This window comes from Sinocyclocheilus grahami, unplaced genomic scaffold, assembly GCF_001515645.1.
Source record: "Sinocyclocheilus grahami isolate Dianchi unplaced genomic scaffold, SAMN03320097.WGS_v1.1 scaffold1613.1, whole genome shotgun sequence".
NCBI classification, from domain to species: Eukaryota; Metazoa; Chordata; class Actinopteri; order Cypriniformes; family Cyprinidae; genus Sinocyclocheilus; species Sinocyclocheilus grahami.
Window position 1 is genome coordinate 149433 of NW_015506792.1, and position 18232 is coordinate 167664.

At 42.7% G+C, this 18232-nt stretch overlaps 2 protein-coding genes across 7 annotated transcripts in view; one reads left to right on the forward strand and one right to left on the reverse strand.

Annotated features, from left to right (window-relative positions):
• LOC107571558 (girdin) overlaps positions 1-17939 on the forward strand; it is a 53120-nt gene extending 35181 nt beyond the window's left edge. For 2 of the 4 annotated variants that reach the window (XM_016257879.1, XM_016257880.1), the window contains exons 25-30: positions 1463-1665; positions 3818-3895; positions 6693-6878; positions 6967-7026; positions 7868-7974; positions 9296-10717. In XM_016257879.1, the coding sequence (XP_016113365.1) occupies positions 1463-1665; positions 3818-3895; positions 6693-6878; positions 6967-7026; positions 7868-7974; positions 9296-9964 (1303 nt within the window). In that variant the 3' untranslated portion in view covers positions 9965-10717. Of the gene's footprint in view, positions 1-1462; positions 1666-3817; positions 3896-6692; positions 6879-6966; positions 7027-7867; positions 7975-9295; positions 10718-17862 lie in introns of those variants that run through there. The other 2 variants (XM_016257882.1, XM_016257881.1) reach the window with 2 other exon arrangements.
• The window catches only part of LOC107571560 (prolyl-tRNA synthetase associated domain-containing protein 1-like), a 5415-nt gene continuing 4911 nt past the window's right edge, over positions 17729-18232 (reverse strand). For all 3 annotated transcript variants that reach the window (XM_016257883.1, XM_016257887.1, XM_016257886.1), the window contains exon 4: positions 17729-18133. The gene's annotated coding sequence lies outside the window, so the exon portion shown is untranslated. The remainder of the gene's footprint in view (positions 18134-18232) is intronic.

Genomic DNA, 18232 nt, shown 5'->3' on the forward strand with positions numbered 1-18232 from the left:
AGAAAGTGCAAGATAAGAGCCAGGATAAACGGTTGTTCTCAAACATTTCTATGGACTGCTAATGCTATTATGCAGATGCACTTTTATAAATTGATTTAGTACATTCAGTGACAACTCACTCACCTGTGAGAATTTCATCATTTATACAGCGAATGCACTGGTCCTCGTTCCTTATGTAGAAAGAATAAAATACTTGCACTGCATTGACTTCTTGAAGGTCCATCACTGAGCTGCATGCACCCTGAACGCCTCCTCAGATTCATGCTGAATTTCTCCAGGCTGGTCTTACTCCAAATTCAGCATTTCTGCCTAAGGTGATTAAACCGGGATTAGGTTGTTTGAGAGTAGAAATCCCTGTGTGTCATTTTTACTCTCTTCGGTTCTGCGGAGGAGAACAGATTGCACGATTTATTCCCACTGAGGCCATTGAGTGTGTGTTTAGATGGGACAGGCACAAAGCTTAAGGAACAGCTTTCTGTGTGTTTGCAACAGCTGTTTCATAGAGTAACACAGAAGCCTTCAACCCTGCTCCTCGAGGTTCACTGTCCTGCAGAGTTTAGCTCCAACCCTGATCAAACTCACCTGAACTAGACAGACAATCAAGGTCTTCAGGATCCATTGGAAAATACAGGCAGATATGTTGAAGCAGGTTGGAAATAAACGTTGCAGGTGAGTGGGTCTCCAGGAGCATGGATAAAGACCTCTGGAATGACAGATACCATTACGTTGGCTAATTCACTTAAAGGCCTATTTCTACCAGGAGGGCTGAGTCTTTATTCTACTAGAGAAATTCATGTATCTCTGTTGAGGACGTATGGGCAGCAGCAGACAGGGCTTCTCTCCACAAGCTTATGAGATTTGGCTGGATGTTACTAGGTTATCTCCTGTACATGTGATGTTGAAGGGAAATCTTGGAGAGATTCCAGGTGTCCTGAATACTGACTAGTTGTCAAGTGACTGAACAAGTGGACACTGTCTGTATCCCCGGGGAGTTTAGGTTATGACTAGACTACAACCCTGGTTCTCTGAATGTGATAGAGGACATTTTTATCTGCTCGGAAGCGCTGATTAGGAATGTGGACCTGTGTCCATGCAGTGGATCATAGGCTTCCCTAATGCAGTGGTTCCCAACCACGTTCCTGGAGCCCCCAACACTGCACATTTTGCTTGTCTCCTTAATCAAATATGCCTGATTCAGGTTATCGGCTCCAAACCCTGAAATGTATGTGGAAGACAAAGGAGACCTATAAAATGTGCAGTGTTGAGGGCTCCAGGACCAGACTGGCCATTAACCTAAAGATGTTATTGTGGACGAGCTCAGATGCCTCAGAGAACCACGGTCACAATACAGCCTGAAGTTCTTTCATAGAGTTTAAAACCTCAGATCTGCTCTGTCTGTGAGCATTTCATGTAATAATAAAACAGGACATAGATCACATGATAAGAGTTGCTGTTTCTGCAGGAGGGGCAACTGGATCACACTGAAGATGAGGAAGCTCATCAAGCCAAAGAGTCGTGAGCGCATGCGCTCTCTCACACAGACTCCTCCCCGCTCCGAGTCCAGCGAAGGCTTCCTGACGCTGCCGCAGCCAGACAGTCAGGACAGCTCGTCCGTCGGCTCCGGATCCAACTCACTGGAGGACAGTCTCACCCACCGCAGCGGCAGTAAGTATCAGCACACCTCCTGCTCCCCACAGTGTTCTGCATCTGTGGCGCGGGACTGACCTTCCTGCAGTGTGCACGTTTCAATGTAGCTTAGTCAGTCACTTCACTCCGGAATCACTCCGACAGGCTCATCAAGTGAGTCGACCGAATGACTTTCTTTGATTTCCACTGATTTCCTGAGTGAATCCAGCTCCGCTCAGAGGTGTGTGTCGGAGTCATGGTCTGGCTGCTCGTACACGTTGGTGGTGCATGCGGGTTTAAAATTGTTACTCTTGATCCCATACACCATCCTTTGTTTGCTTTTTTCAAAAGAATCATTTGTTTGTTAATCAATCATCATAACGACCGGTCAAAGCTGTATTTGTGAAGTCAGCGCAATGGAAAGTTGTGTTAAATGCCTGTTTACTGTCTATATGTGATTTTGTGCGCACCCAACAGAAAACATGGTGAGCTCACATCTCAGCTGGAGAATGATTTCAGAAAACACACTGATCGTGTATGATCGTGTAGTTCCGGCCTGACGCTTTCTCGTGTTTTCTTACTTTCTTTGCGAAGGGAAGAGAGTTGAGAAAAGCCAAGCGCAGGTTTCCTCTAACGGTATGCTGTCAGTCAGCCCATGAACACTCTGCATTTGTGTTCCTCTCTATTAAAGGGGACATCGAATGCAAAATTCACTTTTCAGAATCAGAATCAGAATCAGAAGAGCTTTATTACCAAGTATGTTTACACACACAAGAAATTTAACTTGACGACAGGAGCTTCCAGTGTAGAAGAAAGTACAAACATAGTGCAGACATACATAGGAATAACACAGTAGGGATGTAATATAACAGTACATGGTGTTTGCATATAAATGTGTCTTAGCAGCGTGTGGACACAACCACCCTACAATGATAAAAAAATCCATTCACTCCATTTTTTTAATTCCCAAAAAACCGAAACATTCTCAATTATCAAGCCGTTTTGATTTTCTGAGCAGTATGATGTCATATTGCACAAGCCCCGCCCACGATCACTGACGGACTGTCCAGTATGAACATAACTCCGCCCTCAGCCAGTTGTACACTGTCCACCATTTTCTCCACGCTCAAGCAGTTGTAGCGACAACAACGTCTCGTAAGCAATGCAGGTGTTTTGTGGTTGGATGTAAAAGTGAACATAAGGCCGGTTTCACACCGCAAGCGTGAACAGCACATATTTTTTCCGGTGTGCATGTTAACAAATGAGTGCATTCACAGCAGGAGCAGGAGCGTCGTGTGAGCAGCACTGAAGCGATGGTTTCGGCGCCGAGTCTATTTTTACTGTGGTGCTCACACAAACTTTCAAGACTTTGAACATGTAAAGTTTATAACTGACCAGCTTCTAAAAACAAATGTATAGTTGTCTTTGTAAAGAAATCTGTAGCTTTGGAGCCGCTGCTGTGATGCTTCCAGTGTGAATACTCTTGTGAGTCTGCAGCTGCACTGACGATGTAGTTACGCTGAAGTGAAGCTCAAGCTTGAGCTGTGAAACCGGCGTAAGAGTCTTCATTTTCTCCCGATATCAGAGCCACGCAGTGGTTTAGTTTTGTTTTTGATGGTAACCCGCCACAGAATACACAAAAAATGGAAGAGAGGGGCGGGGTGAGCAGTAGCTCATTATCATTTAAAGAGACATGCACCGAAACAGCTCTCTGTGAACAGAGCTGCTTTTGACAAGGTAAAAAGGGTGTTGTTTTACATGACCATTGAGGAATTTTAATTTTAAGTATGTTGCAGACATTCAATGAAGACCCTAAAGAATCTTACCAACTACTGGAAAATGGGCATCCGATGTCCCCTTTAAAAGGTGCAATGCAAAGAGTGTGTGACTGCAATTCAGCGCTCGTCTGCCATAGTTCTCCAGTGTCGTTCATTCATCTGTGTGTGACACCACAGGGAGAACATTCATTTGAGCTGCTCAGTGATGATCTGACTGTCTCCCACATTGCACTCTTCAATAACCATGTCCTGTTGTCCTGTTGGCATCAGATGGTGTGGTGTACGTTTCACTACATGTGTGTTCAGAGTGATCATGCATCAGTTTGACAGAAAGGTGCGCTGGTTGTCATGCTAACATGTTCTCTCCTCTTGCTCGTTGTGTTTCTTTGCCTTGCTGTGCTGTCCGGTGACAGCGCTGAAAAAGCTTTCATTCATGAGGAACAGATCCAAGGAGAAAGACGGAGTGAAGGCCGTCTACCGCCGCTCTATGTGTAAGACATCTGATCGTCCACATCCATCACACTCTTCTACACACTCTTACTGTCTGTCTCTCTTCTGCAGTGGTCGTCTAAGCACTCCCATCATTTATCAATATCAGTCACTTGACACATCTGCACTGTCCTCTTGCTCTTGTCACCGATACAGTGACTGTGACACAGTTAGATTTAATGTTCATCTATTCAGATGCATAAGCATAATTCAGATCTGTTACAAACGATTCTCAAGATTAAAGTACAAGGTTACAATCTCAGCTCTCAGACCAAATCAGATCTGTTTGGAGAGTTCAGTGCCCCACACCCTACAATGCTTTCATTAGGGTGAAATTAAAAAACAAACAACAAACATATAAAGTGTAGATATGTACTGTTATTTGCTTTTAAGACACTAGCAACCGTCCCACACAGTTCACAATTCTACAGCGCTGTCTGTTTAGCCCCGCCCACCGATTCTACATCACTGTCTGTTTAGCCCCGCCCACCAATTCTACATCACTGTCTTTAGACCCGCCCATAGCCCCGCCCACCAGTTCTACATCACTGTCTGTTTAGCCCCGCCCACCAGTTCTACATCGCTGCCTGTTTAGCCCCGCCCACCAGTTCTACATCGCTGCCTGTTTATATAAATGGCTGAGTAGGGATATGCCGGTATCAAATTCTCATGTTGCAGTTAATTGCTAATGCTTTTATCACGGTATATGGTATTATCACGATATAAAGCATCCTTGCTAAATGTATTAATTTCTATCATTCCACCCCCCCCAAAAAAAAAAATTTTTTTGGAATAGTGTATAATGTTACAAAAGATAAATGCTGATCTTTGGATTTTTCTATTGGATCTTTCTTACTGTTCAAAATGTTTTGGCTGGCAGTGTATGTATGTAGCCTGTGCATCACACTCATATCACATTGTTTTGGATAAGAATAAAACGTCAGGTCTGACAATATCGTCTCTTTTTTTCATTTAAATCTAGCTTTATTCGCATTGGCCCATGGAAACCTCTATGAACACACTTGACTTGACTTGGGAATTATCTTTTTATTAAAAAGTTTTCGTATTCTACACTCATGGCATGAACTAAAGTTCTGCATTCCCGCGGCACTGCGGGGCCGACCGGATTTTTTGCGCCGTGGGATTAAATTCCTGAATAAAACGCGGCAGCGGTCGGTAACTCTGGTGTAATCTGAACAGGAGCAGGCGGTCTAACAATATCCCGTTCCCGACGTCCATTCAGAACAGCATGTCTGTCCTTTATTCTTATTGACCACCGGTACAGACCGCACTCGGACTGTTGTGCACGCGCTGCACGCATGCTTTAAACGTCATTATTTGTGTGGTCTGTGCGCAGCATGTGCATAACGATGCTCAGAGCAGGCTGTACCGGTGGTGAATATACGGCCCTCAGACAGAACAGGCAGGCTGTCGGTGAGTGACGGAGCAGAATAAGGATGGAGCAAAGTGTGGATGCGCTGTAGGTGTGCTTGAAGGACGTTCAACCCGGTTTGGTTTATATTTTGCTTAGCCTATCATTTTAAATGACAGATGTGGTATTTATTTATTTTTCTCTGCGACACTTTTCCTACTGTTTAACAGAAAAATGTCAAACGAATTTAGTATTTTGACAAGACGAATAAAAATAGCTATTAGGCTATTTTTGTACAACCTACATTTTTATTTTTTTCTCTCTGCAACACTTTTTCCGTATTGTGTTGTCAATGTTAAACGGATTGTATCCTGACAAGACGAATAAAAATAAGAAATACAATTTTTGTACAACATTTTTATTTTCTCTGACACTTTTCTTCCAACTGTGTTAAACAAATGTTGTGTCTTAAGATAATTCATATAAATTCAAGACTCTCGACAAGACGAATAAAATAACATACAATTGTGTGCAGACTACACTTTTATTTGTTTTATTTCTCTCTCTTTCTTTCAGTAGCGGAAATTTAAATGTGAGATTCTGGAAATGAGATCTAAATTTAGCAGGAACGGTCAGGAAGAAATTTATTCTAAGCGGACAGCAGGTGAGCAAAGAGTGAATATATAGCGGGAGCGGGTGGGTGCGGAATATAACCTTGCGGGAGCGGGACTAAAAAATACAGTCCCGCGCAGACCTCTAGCTCTAGGTTAGATGCCTGCCTCCGTTGCGAGTCCCTATCAAGCACTTTACAGATCGAACTACTCTCCTCTCCTCCTCCTGCCTGCCTCTTTGGCCCGCATCACTCGCCGCAGCGCAAGCCTGTTCTTGATAACGCTGCTGAGAAGATGTGGGAAAAGCTGACGAGGAAGAAGTTGGAGTGAAGCGACCTTTATATAGGAGGAGCAAAATACTTCATCGCTCCGTCTATAGCGCATTGTGATTGGATGTTTACGCTGTCAATACAGGAGACAATCCAATGGGCCACTGGCTGCTCGCTGTCCCTGCGTGATGGTCCTCGGCAACAACATTCTGTCGGCCCCTTAAGTGCGACGGCCCACCGGGAAAATGCCCCGTATGCCCGATTACCAGTCCAGCCCTGGTTGCAGTGCCTGCTAGACGTCCATTGTTAGTGTATAAACTGTTCATGTGTCTGACGGATGAGTGTGTCTCCACAGACCTTACGCTGCTTTCATAGTATCATGAGCACTTGTGAGGTTGTGTTAATGTCTGTTGTGTTTCCACTGATCTCTTGCATTCAGCCTTGCTGTCTTTCTTCACATCTCTTTCTTTTCTCCTGTGTGTTCATTCATATTGAATGAAGCGGACTTTTAGCACGTTAATCCAGTGTGTGCGTGTGTCTGTCTCAGCCATGAACGACCTGCTGCAGACGATGGCTCTGTCTGAGGGTCAGTGGTCCAGCAGCACGGATCATCTCGAAGCTCCTGACGAGGCCATCGGCGCTCAGCACGGGAAGGAGTTTGGATCCATGGACTACACCAGCCTGACTCTGACCCTGACCCGCGGCCGCAGCGCTCGCCACCGCTCCGATACAGGTACATTCGCTGCAGGATACAGGGACATATGTGATCAAATAGAACTGCATTTTGTGTGGCTGAGCATGTGCTGCGGTCTGGTCTGTAGGCAATGCCGTGTCCAGTGATGACCTCACGTCGGAGGAGTGCAGTGTGCTGCGAGCTCAGGGTGAGTAAACTGCTCTCGCACACGTGGCTCTGGTCTCTGGCGCGAGCGTCTGTCCCGCTCCATCTGTTGGCCCGCTGGGATGTCATCTGCTGCTCTGACTGATCACGCTCCAGCTCTCAGAGCTTTCATGTTGCATCACTTAGATGGCTGTCTAGTTAACAGCGTGTACATTCTCTAAATAAATTCATTGCTTAGACTAAATATTGATTTCACTGTGATACTGCTCCAGACGGCGAGTAAAATGTGCACGACAAAACAAAAATGTACAATAATACTTTGTAATCTAGTCATTATTACAACAGTTGGGAACGTCCACGTGTTTCACAGATATCATTAGGTTATGCGCCAGTGTTTCCTGCACGCAACAACAACCCACGTGTGAGCCGTGATGTCTGATTCACAAGCACTTATGCACTCGTTCTCTTTAAGGAGTCAGTTTAGAAAATTCATAAAACAGCCTCAAACCTGCATTGAAGTTACAGTGAGAGTCAGTCAGTGAATCATTCAGAGCCGTTACTGACTCGCTGACTCGTTACTCATATGACAATGTGCACCTTAATATCAGACCTATATAATGAGTTTGGAAATGTAAGAGTAATGCTTAATAAATGTAAATGTAAACTAAAAAATGACTAAAACTAAATCAAAATTTGCTGTCAAAATTAACACTGCGTGCAATTCAAAATTACATAATTGTGTTGTGTAATGAAGGCCGTCTACACATTTTGGAACAATAATCAACATATTTAATTTGTTTTAGTTTTTTCAAACATGTGGGAGTATTCATACAAACAGAGTGATATTTAAATGTGACGAATGCAGTCAGGTGTGTGTGTCTCAGGTGTGATGAACGGCAGCGGGAGCAGCGGTGACGTCACTGTGCGTCTGGACAGCGCTCTGGAGGACAGACCTGCAGGACGTGAGGTGGTCTCCACAGAGCCAGCAGAGGTGATGCTCACGTCCATCACACATTAAACACACCTCTTAACACTGTACCCCGGGGTTAAGAACTGTCCACTCAGACAGGAGGACACCAACCGGTCCAGTGTGGTCTGTTTTTGTGTGCACTTAGAGATGAGCTCCTCTGAAATCAGTCGACCGCAGTAATAGAGCAGCTGTCTGACTGACTGTACGGCTGGTGAGCAGAAGTAAACCTAACCCATGAGTTCACAACCCGCAAACACTACCGATCAAAGGTGTGGGGCCGGAAAGATTTCAGAATCTCTTCTGCTCATCAAGGCTACATTTATTTGATCAAAAATACAGTAAAAGAGTGAAATATTATTACAATTTAAAACAGCTGTTTCCTATGAGAATATGTTGTAAAATGTCAAAGCTGTATTTTCAGCATCATTACTCCGGTCTTCAGTGTCACATGATCAGTATAATATGCTGATCTGATGCTCGAGAAACATTTCTGATTATTATCAGTGTTAAAAACAGTTGTGCTGCACAATATTTTTGTGGAAACCGTGATATACTTTATTTTTCAGGATTCACAGATGAATAGAAAGTTCAAAAGAACAGCGTTTATTTGAAATAGAAATCTTTTGTAACATTATAAATGTCTTTACTGTCACTTTAGATCAGTTTAATGCAGCCTTGATGAATAAAAGTATTGATTTCTTAGCGACCGCAGTCTTTTGAATGGTCACAAGCATCACTGTGACCACTGCACTACCATTCAAAAGATCGGGTCGCTAAGAAATCAGTACTGTTCAGTAGGGCTGGGACGATAAATCAATGCAGAATTGATTCGTGGATTGATTCTGAGATTTTCAGAACGCATGGCGATTCCTCTGGAATGGATTCTGAGCTTATATTTTAACAGCAGATGAAGAAGAGCCGAAGAGCGCTCGTGCGTTCGGTTGAGGCTGTAATTTCACCTCGGCTCAGAATGCTTTTATGACGCCAGATTAATGTAAACACAGCCCACTGTGAACACCCTTGTGATTCGCTTCAACCTTTCCGAATTTTATGAATGATTATTTTAGGTTCAAGTGTGTGTGGAAACAAGCAGAGTACGGCTGTTTCTAAAGCATCCAGCGCCATCTGCTGTTCACAACTAAGCTCTGAATCCACTCGAGAAAGACTCGCCAAGCATTTGGAAAATCTCCGAATCATGATGCATCGATTTATTTTCCCAGCCCTACTGTCCAGCGTGTCACAGACGTCTCGTTGACATGTTCCTGTCCTGGCAGCGATGCAGTAGTTGTGTTGGTGATAGTCAGATATAAACAGACACTTGTGTTCGTCTTCTCCTGCGCAGGACGTTCTCTCAGCACAGTCGTCTGGTGTGTCCGGAGCCGCACCGCAGGCGTCCAGAGAGCGAGTGAAGAGCCGTGGTATCTTACGCTCGGCCAGCGGTGCACGAGCCGGTCCACCGGGACGTCCCAGCCTGCGCCGGGCCGAGAGCAGCTGTGCCAAGGGCTCCGCGTCGTCTCTGTGTGTGCCGGAGCGTCTGGACTCGTCCTCAGGCCTGCCCCGTGCCAGCAGCGTCATCTCCACCGCCGAGGGCTCCGTCCGCCGCAGCAGCATCCACGAGCTACTCTCCAAGGACAGCCGGCAGCCCGTGCTGGTGGACCCCGCGCCCTCCAGTGAGTACGGCCCCGCTCCCCAGGCCCTGCACAAGTCCACTAGCATGCCCTGCCGCGTACAGGAGCCCGAGCTGCCCAGCCCGCAGGCCTTTCTAGGTCCCTCCTTCACCGTAGACTCCATCTTTCTGGACTCCATCTTTAGCGAGCCAGCGGTGACGGGTGGTGCTAGAAACCAGGCCATCCTGTCCCTCAACACGTCTCTCGTTAGTAGCATTAGCGGCCCTCCCCATAGAGCCCCTGCGAGCCAGCGCTCAGACGAGCGGCCCGCTGACTCTGAGCCCGAGGCCGGGGCCCTCTCGGAGGACGGCCAGTCGCTGTGGTACGAGTACGGCTGCGTGTGACTGCATGAGCGCTTCAGGGACTCTGCTGACCCCTGACCCCTGTCTGCATGAGTTTGCTCATCTGTGTCTGTCTCGTGTCTTTATGATTATCCTGTTGAACTGAACCTCCATCACTGTTGTATTAGCTCCACCTGCTGTCTGCTGTGTTTGTAACCGCTAGAGGCTGATCTATATTTATGACCGTGAGGCTTGTAGAACGAGTCCCATGATGCTGACAGTGTTATTTGTCTGGTGGTGTTTGTGTGCATGCGCTCAGGATTTCACGAGTGATGTGTGCCGCGCGCGTCACGCTCGAGGGGCTCTGTACAGCTCGAACGCTCGTGTATCTCCAGCTCATCTTGCTCTTCTGTAATGTCCTGCTCTGGTTCTGCAGATGTGGAAGTGTTACAGGACAGCAGGAAGTCTAAAAGCAGAAGAGGAGCTCAGAGTTGAATTCTCACGGTGAGTGTCAGGATTGTCCTCAGCCAGCGCTGAGCCTCCAGCCCAAAGAAGCAGAAACGCATTCATCACTAATCACAGTCACGATAATCAGCATCTTCCATTCAGTAACATCAGTCAGGAATACTCTCACACTGAATCTCTGAGTTCATGAAAGCAGAAACAACATAAAGACGGTGTTTTAGGTATTTGTTGAATGGCATCTTTTCACAAAGTACTATGACTGAAGGCCGGCAGTGTCACAGTGTCATGTTATTTTTTCCCAGCCATTTAAATTAAAAAGCTGTTTTTAAAGAAATTAACCCTTTTTTTAATCAAGGATGCATTAAACTGATCTAAAGTGACCGTAAAGACATTTATAATGTCTAAGCAGATTTCTATTTCAAATAAATGCTGTTCTTCTGAACTTTCTGCTCATCAGCATCTTCCATTCAGTAACATCAGTCAGGAATACTCTCACACTGAATCTCTGAGTTCATGAAAGCAGAAACAACATAAAGACGGTGTTTTAGGTATTTGTTGAATGGCATCTTTTCACAAAGTACTATGACTGAAGGCCGGCAGTGTCACAGTGTCATGTTATTTTTTCCCAGCCATTTAAATTAAAAAGCTGTTTTTAAAGAAATGAACCCTTTTTTTTTTATCAAGGATGCATTAAACTGATCTAAAGTGACAGTAAAGACATTTATAATGTCACAGCAGATTTCTATTTCAAATAAATGCTGTTCTTCTGAACTTTCTATTCATCTGTGAATCCTGAAAAATAAAATGCATCACAGTTTCCACAGAAATATTGTGCAGCACGACTGTGTTCAACATTGATAATAATCAGAAATGTCTCTTGAGCAGCAGATCAGCATATTATACTGATTTCGGAAGATCATGTGACACTGAAGACTGGAGGAATGATGCTGAAAATACAGCTGCGCATCACAGAAATACATTACAGTTTAACAGAGATTCACATAGAAAACAGCTGTTTTACATTCTAATAATATTTGACAGTTCTTATTGTATTTATTGTATTTTGATCCCATAAATACAGTCTTAGTGAACAGAAGAGACTTCTTTCAAAACTGTTTCAGAAGTCCGACGACCCCAGATGATTGAATGATAGTGTATATGTTTTAATGAACCAGTGACCAAATGAACCAAACAAACCATTCTGAAGTGCTTTTCTTTAACGTACACCATCAGAGTCAAATGAAGAGGAAAGCCTGGATGTTCAGGCTCATCAGAAATGATATTCTGAAGAAACATGAATCCTTTCAGACAGAGTAATGCCCGTCAGATGCGGTCAGCGCTGCATGTGTCAGAAACGACCCAGCAAGCAATAGTCAGTTTAAAAGATGTCTCTTAGCCGTCTAAACACAGCCCAGACGTCTAGGCTAAAACAAGGCTGAATTTGGGCTGTCAGTGAACATTCAATAGACGTCTAACCATAGCCCAAGAGTAGACTAGCCATTAATTAGACCGCTATTAAACGACTACATATATACATCTAATAGACAACAACATGACAATCCATCCAAACAAATTAAACATACAGCTTTTATTAAGAAAAATAACATTTTTAACAACTTAAGACTATACAAAATGATAAAAATACAAGATAAAATGTTATAAATACAATACACTTAAATATATGATTAAAAATCTGGAATTTTTAACAACTCAAGATAATAAAAATCAAAAAATTTATTTTAAATAATTTAAGATATTTAAAAGAAAAAAAATCTAATACAAATCAAGAGCATGTTATCACACTTAACATTAAAACATTACGGATAAATGACAACATAAAAAAAAGACGAACCCTTTTGTTGGTTTACTTTGAACAAAAAAGACACCCAACAGTGAACTTAAAGGAAATGATTAATTATTGGTTGTATTTCTTGTTTAAAATGCCTCCCAACTGCATTCCTCAAAAACAAAAGCGAGAAATATAGTGTATCAGCATTCAGTGTGTTAAGAAAAGAGAGAAGCTCTCTGGTAAATGTTGTGCGTTTTATACACACACCTCTGATGACCGAGAACAGTGCAGTCTTCTCAAATGCCTCTTTCTGCAGCGGACCACCCCCCTTCATGTTGAATTTGGACATGAGGGAATATTTTTAAAACCCTAAAATATAATACAGATTGAGGTGGTTAACAATAGGTTGTTTGCACATGACGTCACTGATGACGTGCGAAATGCAGCTGGAGCGCATTCATATAACGCTAATCACTAAACACCTGTCACTCACTTCAGTTTATCGCAATCTCACGATTCCGTGATATGAAGCTCTCAGAACTGCAAACAATATCTTATTTACATCGTGTCTATGTGTGGCGTTTAGCATTCAGTGGATTCTGACTGTGTCACCCTATATCTATTTATATATTCATATATTATTATATCTTATATTAATCATTTGCACACAAGAGCATTATCCGGCTCCGCTCCTCCCGACCGCAGACGCAGGTTCACAAGCCACTTTTTCCTGCGTTTTTCAGTCAAATTCTTGAATTTTTCTCCTTTATGAACAACACATTTTCATACACGATAAAAGCTCCTTGTGGTTTCTCGGTTTGGTCGATTTGAGCATCCATAAACAACGCAAAACACTTGGAGTTTCTTCTAGTGATTCCTACGGAGAAAAATCCCTTCCTGCCCTCCAGCTGCATTTCTCACGTCATCAGAACCACGTGATTGCAGACCACCTATTGCAGACAAAGTTTGACATTTCAAAATGACCAGTCAAGGAATAATTTTTTTAATTTCTGATTTGAGTTGTAAACATCACAATGTTTGATTAATGTGGGCAGATGTGTAGGCTTAACCTGTCCAGCATCCTTCTGGCACTGTCTTTGAGGTTTCTTCCTTCAACTCTGCACAGCTTTGACATCTGAATAACATGCCAATGTCAGGCGGGCAGTATTATATGCGTCCGTGTACACGTGTTTACCAACCTTAAACACTGATGCCCATTGACCTGCAAGTTTTCCATCACTAACCCTTTAAAACTCTTTATTCCAGCGGTTTAAGTTTTTCCCTGTTAGTGCCCCCCACAATCTGTCTCTGCCTCCAAAACTGTCTGGCTTTATAACAACACAGTGATAGCTGCTGGAACTAGAAAGTAGCCCAGTACACACATTAACCTCAAATGTACATGGAATAATAAATTCACCCCCTACCGTATTATTACATTGTTTTCTGTTTGAACTGTTGAGGTTTTAATGCTGCATTGCACAGCTGAGCTATCTGCACTTATTATTTGTATTCTTAAGCTTTACTATCAATTTGGAAGTTTCAAAATCAATCTTATTGTAATGTTACTTGTGCAATGACAAAGATATTCTGTTCAATTAGCTCATGCTCTCTCTGTATCTAACAAGCCATTGTTCAGTCATAAATTCAATATAATAATTCACATAAATGATGGACTTTGTCAAAGATGAGCGCTTTAGTGAGGACATGTTGTTTTGGAGAGGGTGTGTTTTTTACCATTGCTCCAGATCTTTTCCAGATGTTGAAACTCCTCAGGTTCTCCAGTTCTCATGAGTGTGTTCACTGTATAAATTAATATGGATTCATCTTTGTCAAAGCGGTGTTTGTTCTGCTGTTTGCTCTTCTTGCTCTGTTTTAAAATCTTTTGAGTTTGTAAACACATACAAATGATAAAACTTTTACTCTATTATATTTTGCAATGAATCCTCTGAACACATGCGTGCTGAACCGAGGGCTAGTCACGGGTCACTATCAACTACAAATGCAAGGTTATTTGGGCTAGAAGTGGGTTACACAGAGCCGGACTATATCGGGATTTGGGCCTATAGTTAACCGAGACGGTGAAATGACGGCTATGGCTTGCTGGGAGGGATGGAAACGATGCTTGCTCGCAAATGTTTTACGCGATATTCCAGTTTTGCGCACGAGTGAAAGTCACAGCTTTGGATGGAAACATAGCTACTAAATGAGCTGAGCTCAGCTAAACCTCACATCAGACACAACACAGGCTAAAGGAAACCCTAACCCTAACCCTTCTAATCAGACCAAAGACAGTCACACACTCCCAGTTTTTATTAGTATTTTTAAAAAGCATCGTTTTACACCATTCTAATCATGCGTACATGTTCAAGCGAGTTTCTGGAACATTTCGGCTTGATCTTCTACAGTGGAAGGAAATGGAGACGTGTTGTCCATCTGTCCTAAACACACTTCATGAGCACTTGGGGTCGTGTGGACGTACAGTGGCTGTAGGGTGTCACACGTGTGGTTTAGCCAGGGTTGCCGACTCTTACGCATTTGGCGTGAGATACAGCTTCCAGGCTCCGTCTCGCTCTCACGCTGCACTTGTACATCTCACGCCAAAGTAGCAACCCTGCTTGTGATATGAAACAAAGTCTCAGCTTTCAAATTTTGTACGTTTGAATACGACATTCAAACAATAAATACCGTTCTGGCGCACTTAAGAGACGTGACTGGTTGTAGCGCCTCAGTTAAAGCAGAGCACTGAACATCAGAGTTGCTGCACTGCTGCTCTGAGCTGGTCACGTGGCTCAGTAGCTCTCAGCAGCTCTAACAACGGGTTTAACAGGACAGACCACAGCTTCTCTGCAGCTACCTGTGGAAAACATTACAGCATGTTATGCATTGAGTATTACGTCCATGACATTTACAGGATCAGTTTATTCTGGAGAGGCAACACTGTGTATTTAACCCTCGGGTATTCCTTACAGTGTGACCATACACCTTAACTATTTATTCAGTTTGATAAATGTTCTATACTTTAGCTCAGTAATATTTATTTCATATTTTGAGGAGATCGTTTGGTACTAAATACTATTTGTGCAATAATTATGGTCCATAAATGACCACTTCAAATATTGTTTTCTAATATTTCTATTACTTATATTACAATTAGTGTAGTAGGCCTATTTTAGGTTAAAATAGAGAAATTGGTTTTAAATTCCAATGCAAAGAGGCAAATTCGAGTGATTTAGATCATTTGTTAGTAATGCCATGGTTTAGCCACTAGGTACCTGTAGTCTACTAGTCTAGTTTCTCCAGAGTATTGAAGGCATACCTGCTTGCTTATTTTTCACTTTTGCATTTGAATAAATATTTAGACATGATTAAACTCTATAGGTTTTTTAAATGTGAAATGTAAAAAGTTAATAAAGTACATCGTTTTTTTAATGATACTCGTATAAGTACACACAAGCGAATATGAATGAAAACAAGAAAATACTGCATTTAACCCAAGAAAAGTTTAAAATGGTGCTTTCAACTGCACTCAACAGAAGATTAGTATCCCCTTCTACAGTATTTACATGTGCATTGAATCGAGATTGAACCCCCCCCACCGCAAGCTGAACTTGAAAGTTGGCACCCGTTTGATCTTTCAGCAGGGGGCTGACGAGTGGCCCCTAATGTGCGCCGAGACTAGCTCCATGCTAGGCTTAGGCCCGACAGTGTGGAAGAGCGCGAGGGTTTAGGGCCTAAGGGATGAGCCCACTGACGGCTCTGAGATGGGCGGGGCTTTAGCTCTAACCCCACTGACCTGAGGCTCCTCCCCTTTGGTGTTCCCTGGGCTGCAGTGATCAACACAGGGTCTGTCCAAATACCCACACTTGTGCTCTTGGCCACTTGAGAGCATGTGCACGCAACAGGATAGAAGTGTGCAGGACCGTCCCCAGTGCCCTCAACACACACTAGATCCACACGCCAGCCGAAGCACATCTCATCACGCATCACGTGCTGGAAATAAATCAAGACATTTTGTTTTCCAGTGTAAGCTAAAGACTGATTAAACATTACATTTAATTTGGTAGTAAAACAAAGTGTTGCTCTTTTTTTTGGCGCAGAGATGAGTATATTATAAAACTGCTTTTAATCACTTAATTAGAAGCACCACCGTTAGTAACTGGCGCCACTGACTGGTACGGATGTGTGTACTGATATCAGGACTCAGACTTCACAGTGGGACAGCTGAGCTGTATTCTCTGATCCACGCACAGCTCAAAAATCACTGACTGTATTCTGTTTTCAATTCAATGATGTACTTTATTAGTTCAATGGTTTTTATTTCATATTTTGTATTTTTAGGGGATTTTATGGTACTAAACAACATTTATGCAGTAGCTACAATCCATTCATTACCTATTAACCACTTTTAGAGCACGGACGTGAAAATATCATTTCCAGCTGTGGCAAATCTTGAATGCTTTGGAGAACGGACTTAAGTTTGGTCTCTTTTTAAAGAAGACGCTTGGTGGATTATTGCTGTAGTGAAAAAAAGAAGTTTAAGTTCATTATGAAAAATGAACATAAATACTATTTTCAACATTTCAAAAAATGTATTTTCCAAAACATGTTTTACTCTAAAACTGTTAGAAAAATCAAAGCCATAAATCTAAAGTTGTGATCCAAACTTGAGGTTGATATCTCAAAAAAAAAGAGCTTTCAGTGAGCTTTCAGTATGTTTCCCGTGTGGTCATTTTGGACTGCGAACAGCACAAGTGTGACTATATTCAGGAGGATTTAACGAGATTTCAGTGGACATTTATGCAGTAGCTACAATCCATTCATTACCTATTAACCACTTTTAGAGCACGGAGGTGAAAATATCATTTCCAGCTGTGGCAAATCTTGAATGCTTTGGAGAACGGACTTAAGTTTGGTCTCTTTTTAAAGAAGACGCTTGGTGGATTATTGCTGTAGTGAAAAAAAGAAGTTTAAGTTCATTATGAAAAATGAACATAAATACTATTTTCAACATTTCAAAAAATGTATTTTCCAAAACATGTTTTACTCTAAAACTGTTAGAAAAATCAAAGCCATAAATCTAAAGTTGTGATCCAAACTTGAGGTTGATATCTCAAAAAAAAAGAGCTTTCAGTGAGCTTTCAGTATGTTTCCCGTGTGGTCATTTTGGACTGCGAACAGCACAAGTGTGACTATATTCAGGAGGATTTAACGAGATTTCAGTGTAGGCAGTTAAATGCAATAACCAGTGAACATGCAGGGGAGATGACCCATGAGCCTTTAACAGCCAGGGTGATGTGAAGTATAGCTATGTTCATGTTTTTAATGTTCTGGCAGCACAGAGGACCAGATCAGACCGCACTTAAACACAAATCAGCTACACTAATACGATGCCTTTAAATTGAACGAGTCATCACACGAAGATAGTAGTACTGTGATTATCACACAGAAATGAACATTAAATACTGTTCCATATATATATATATTTCCATTCAGAAAAGTTGTAGCAGAAAGAGTAGAAACAGAACTCTGATCAGTTCTCATCATGAAACTCACAGTAATGGAGAAAAGCCAATGTGTAAAGATGACATATTTTATTAAAATCCCACAAGAAATAGCACGAGTGGATAGTGGTGACACACACAGCAGTGTTTCCTGAGACTGATCTGTGTTTCTCCTCTAAGTGTTGTCATCTCTTGTTCTCCATCAGAGAGGAGCTTCGTCTGAAGAGCGGCACAATCCTGCAAGATCCTGCCATTTCTCTCTCTTCTGTTATCATGAACCCCTCAGCAATGAAAACAAGAGAAAAAATATGCCCTTTTCCTTGAATCAAGGCAGCAGAGGGACTCTTAGAGAAAGCTGATGAATCTGTGGAGCGTCTCTCGCCCTCAGCATCACAGATGCTCCACATCCCTGCATGTGTGCTGCTCATACACTCATACACTCCTGTGACCTGCAGAAGAGCCACCACCCCTGAAGACCTGAGGAGAAGCCCCAAACACCAAAACATGAAGACAGATCGTGTGTGTGTGTGTGTGTGTGTGAGAGAGAGAGAGAGTGTGTGTGTGTGTGTGTGTGTG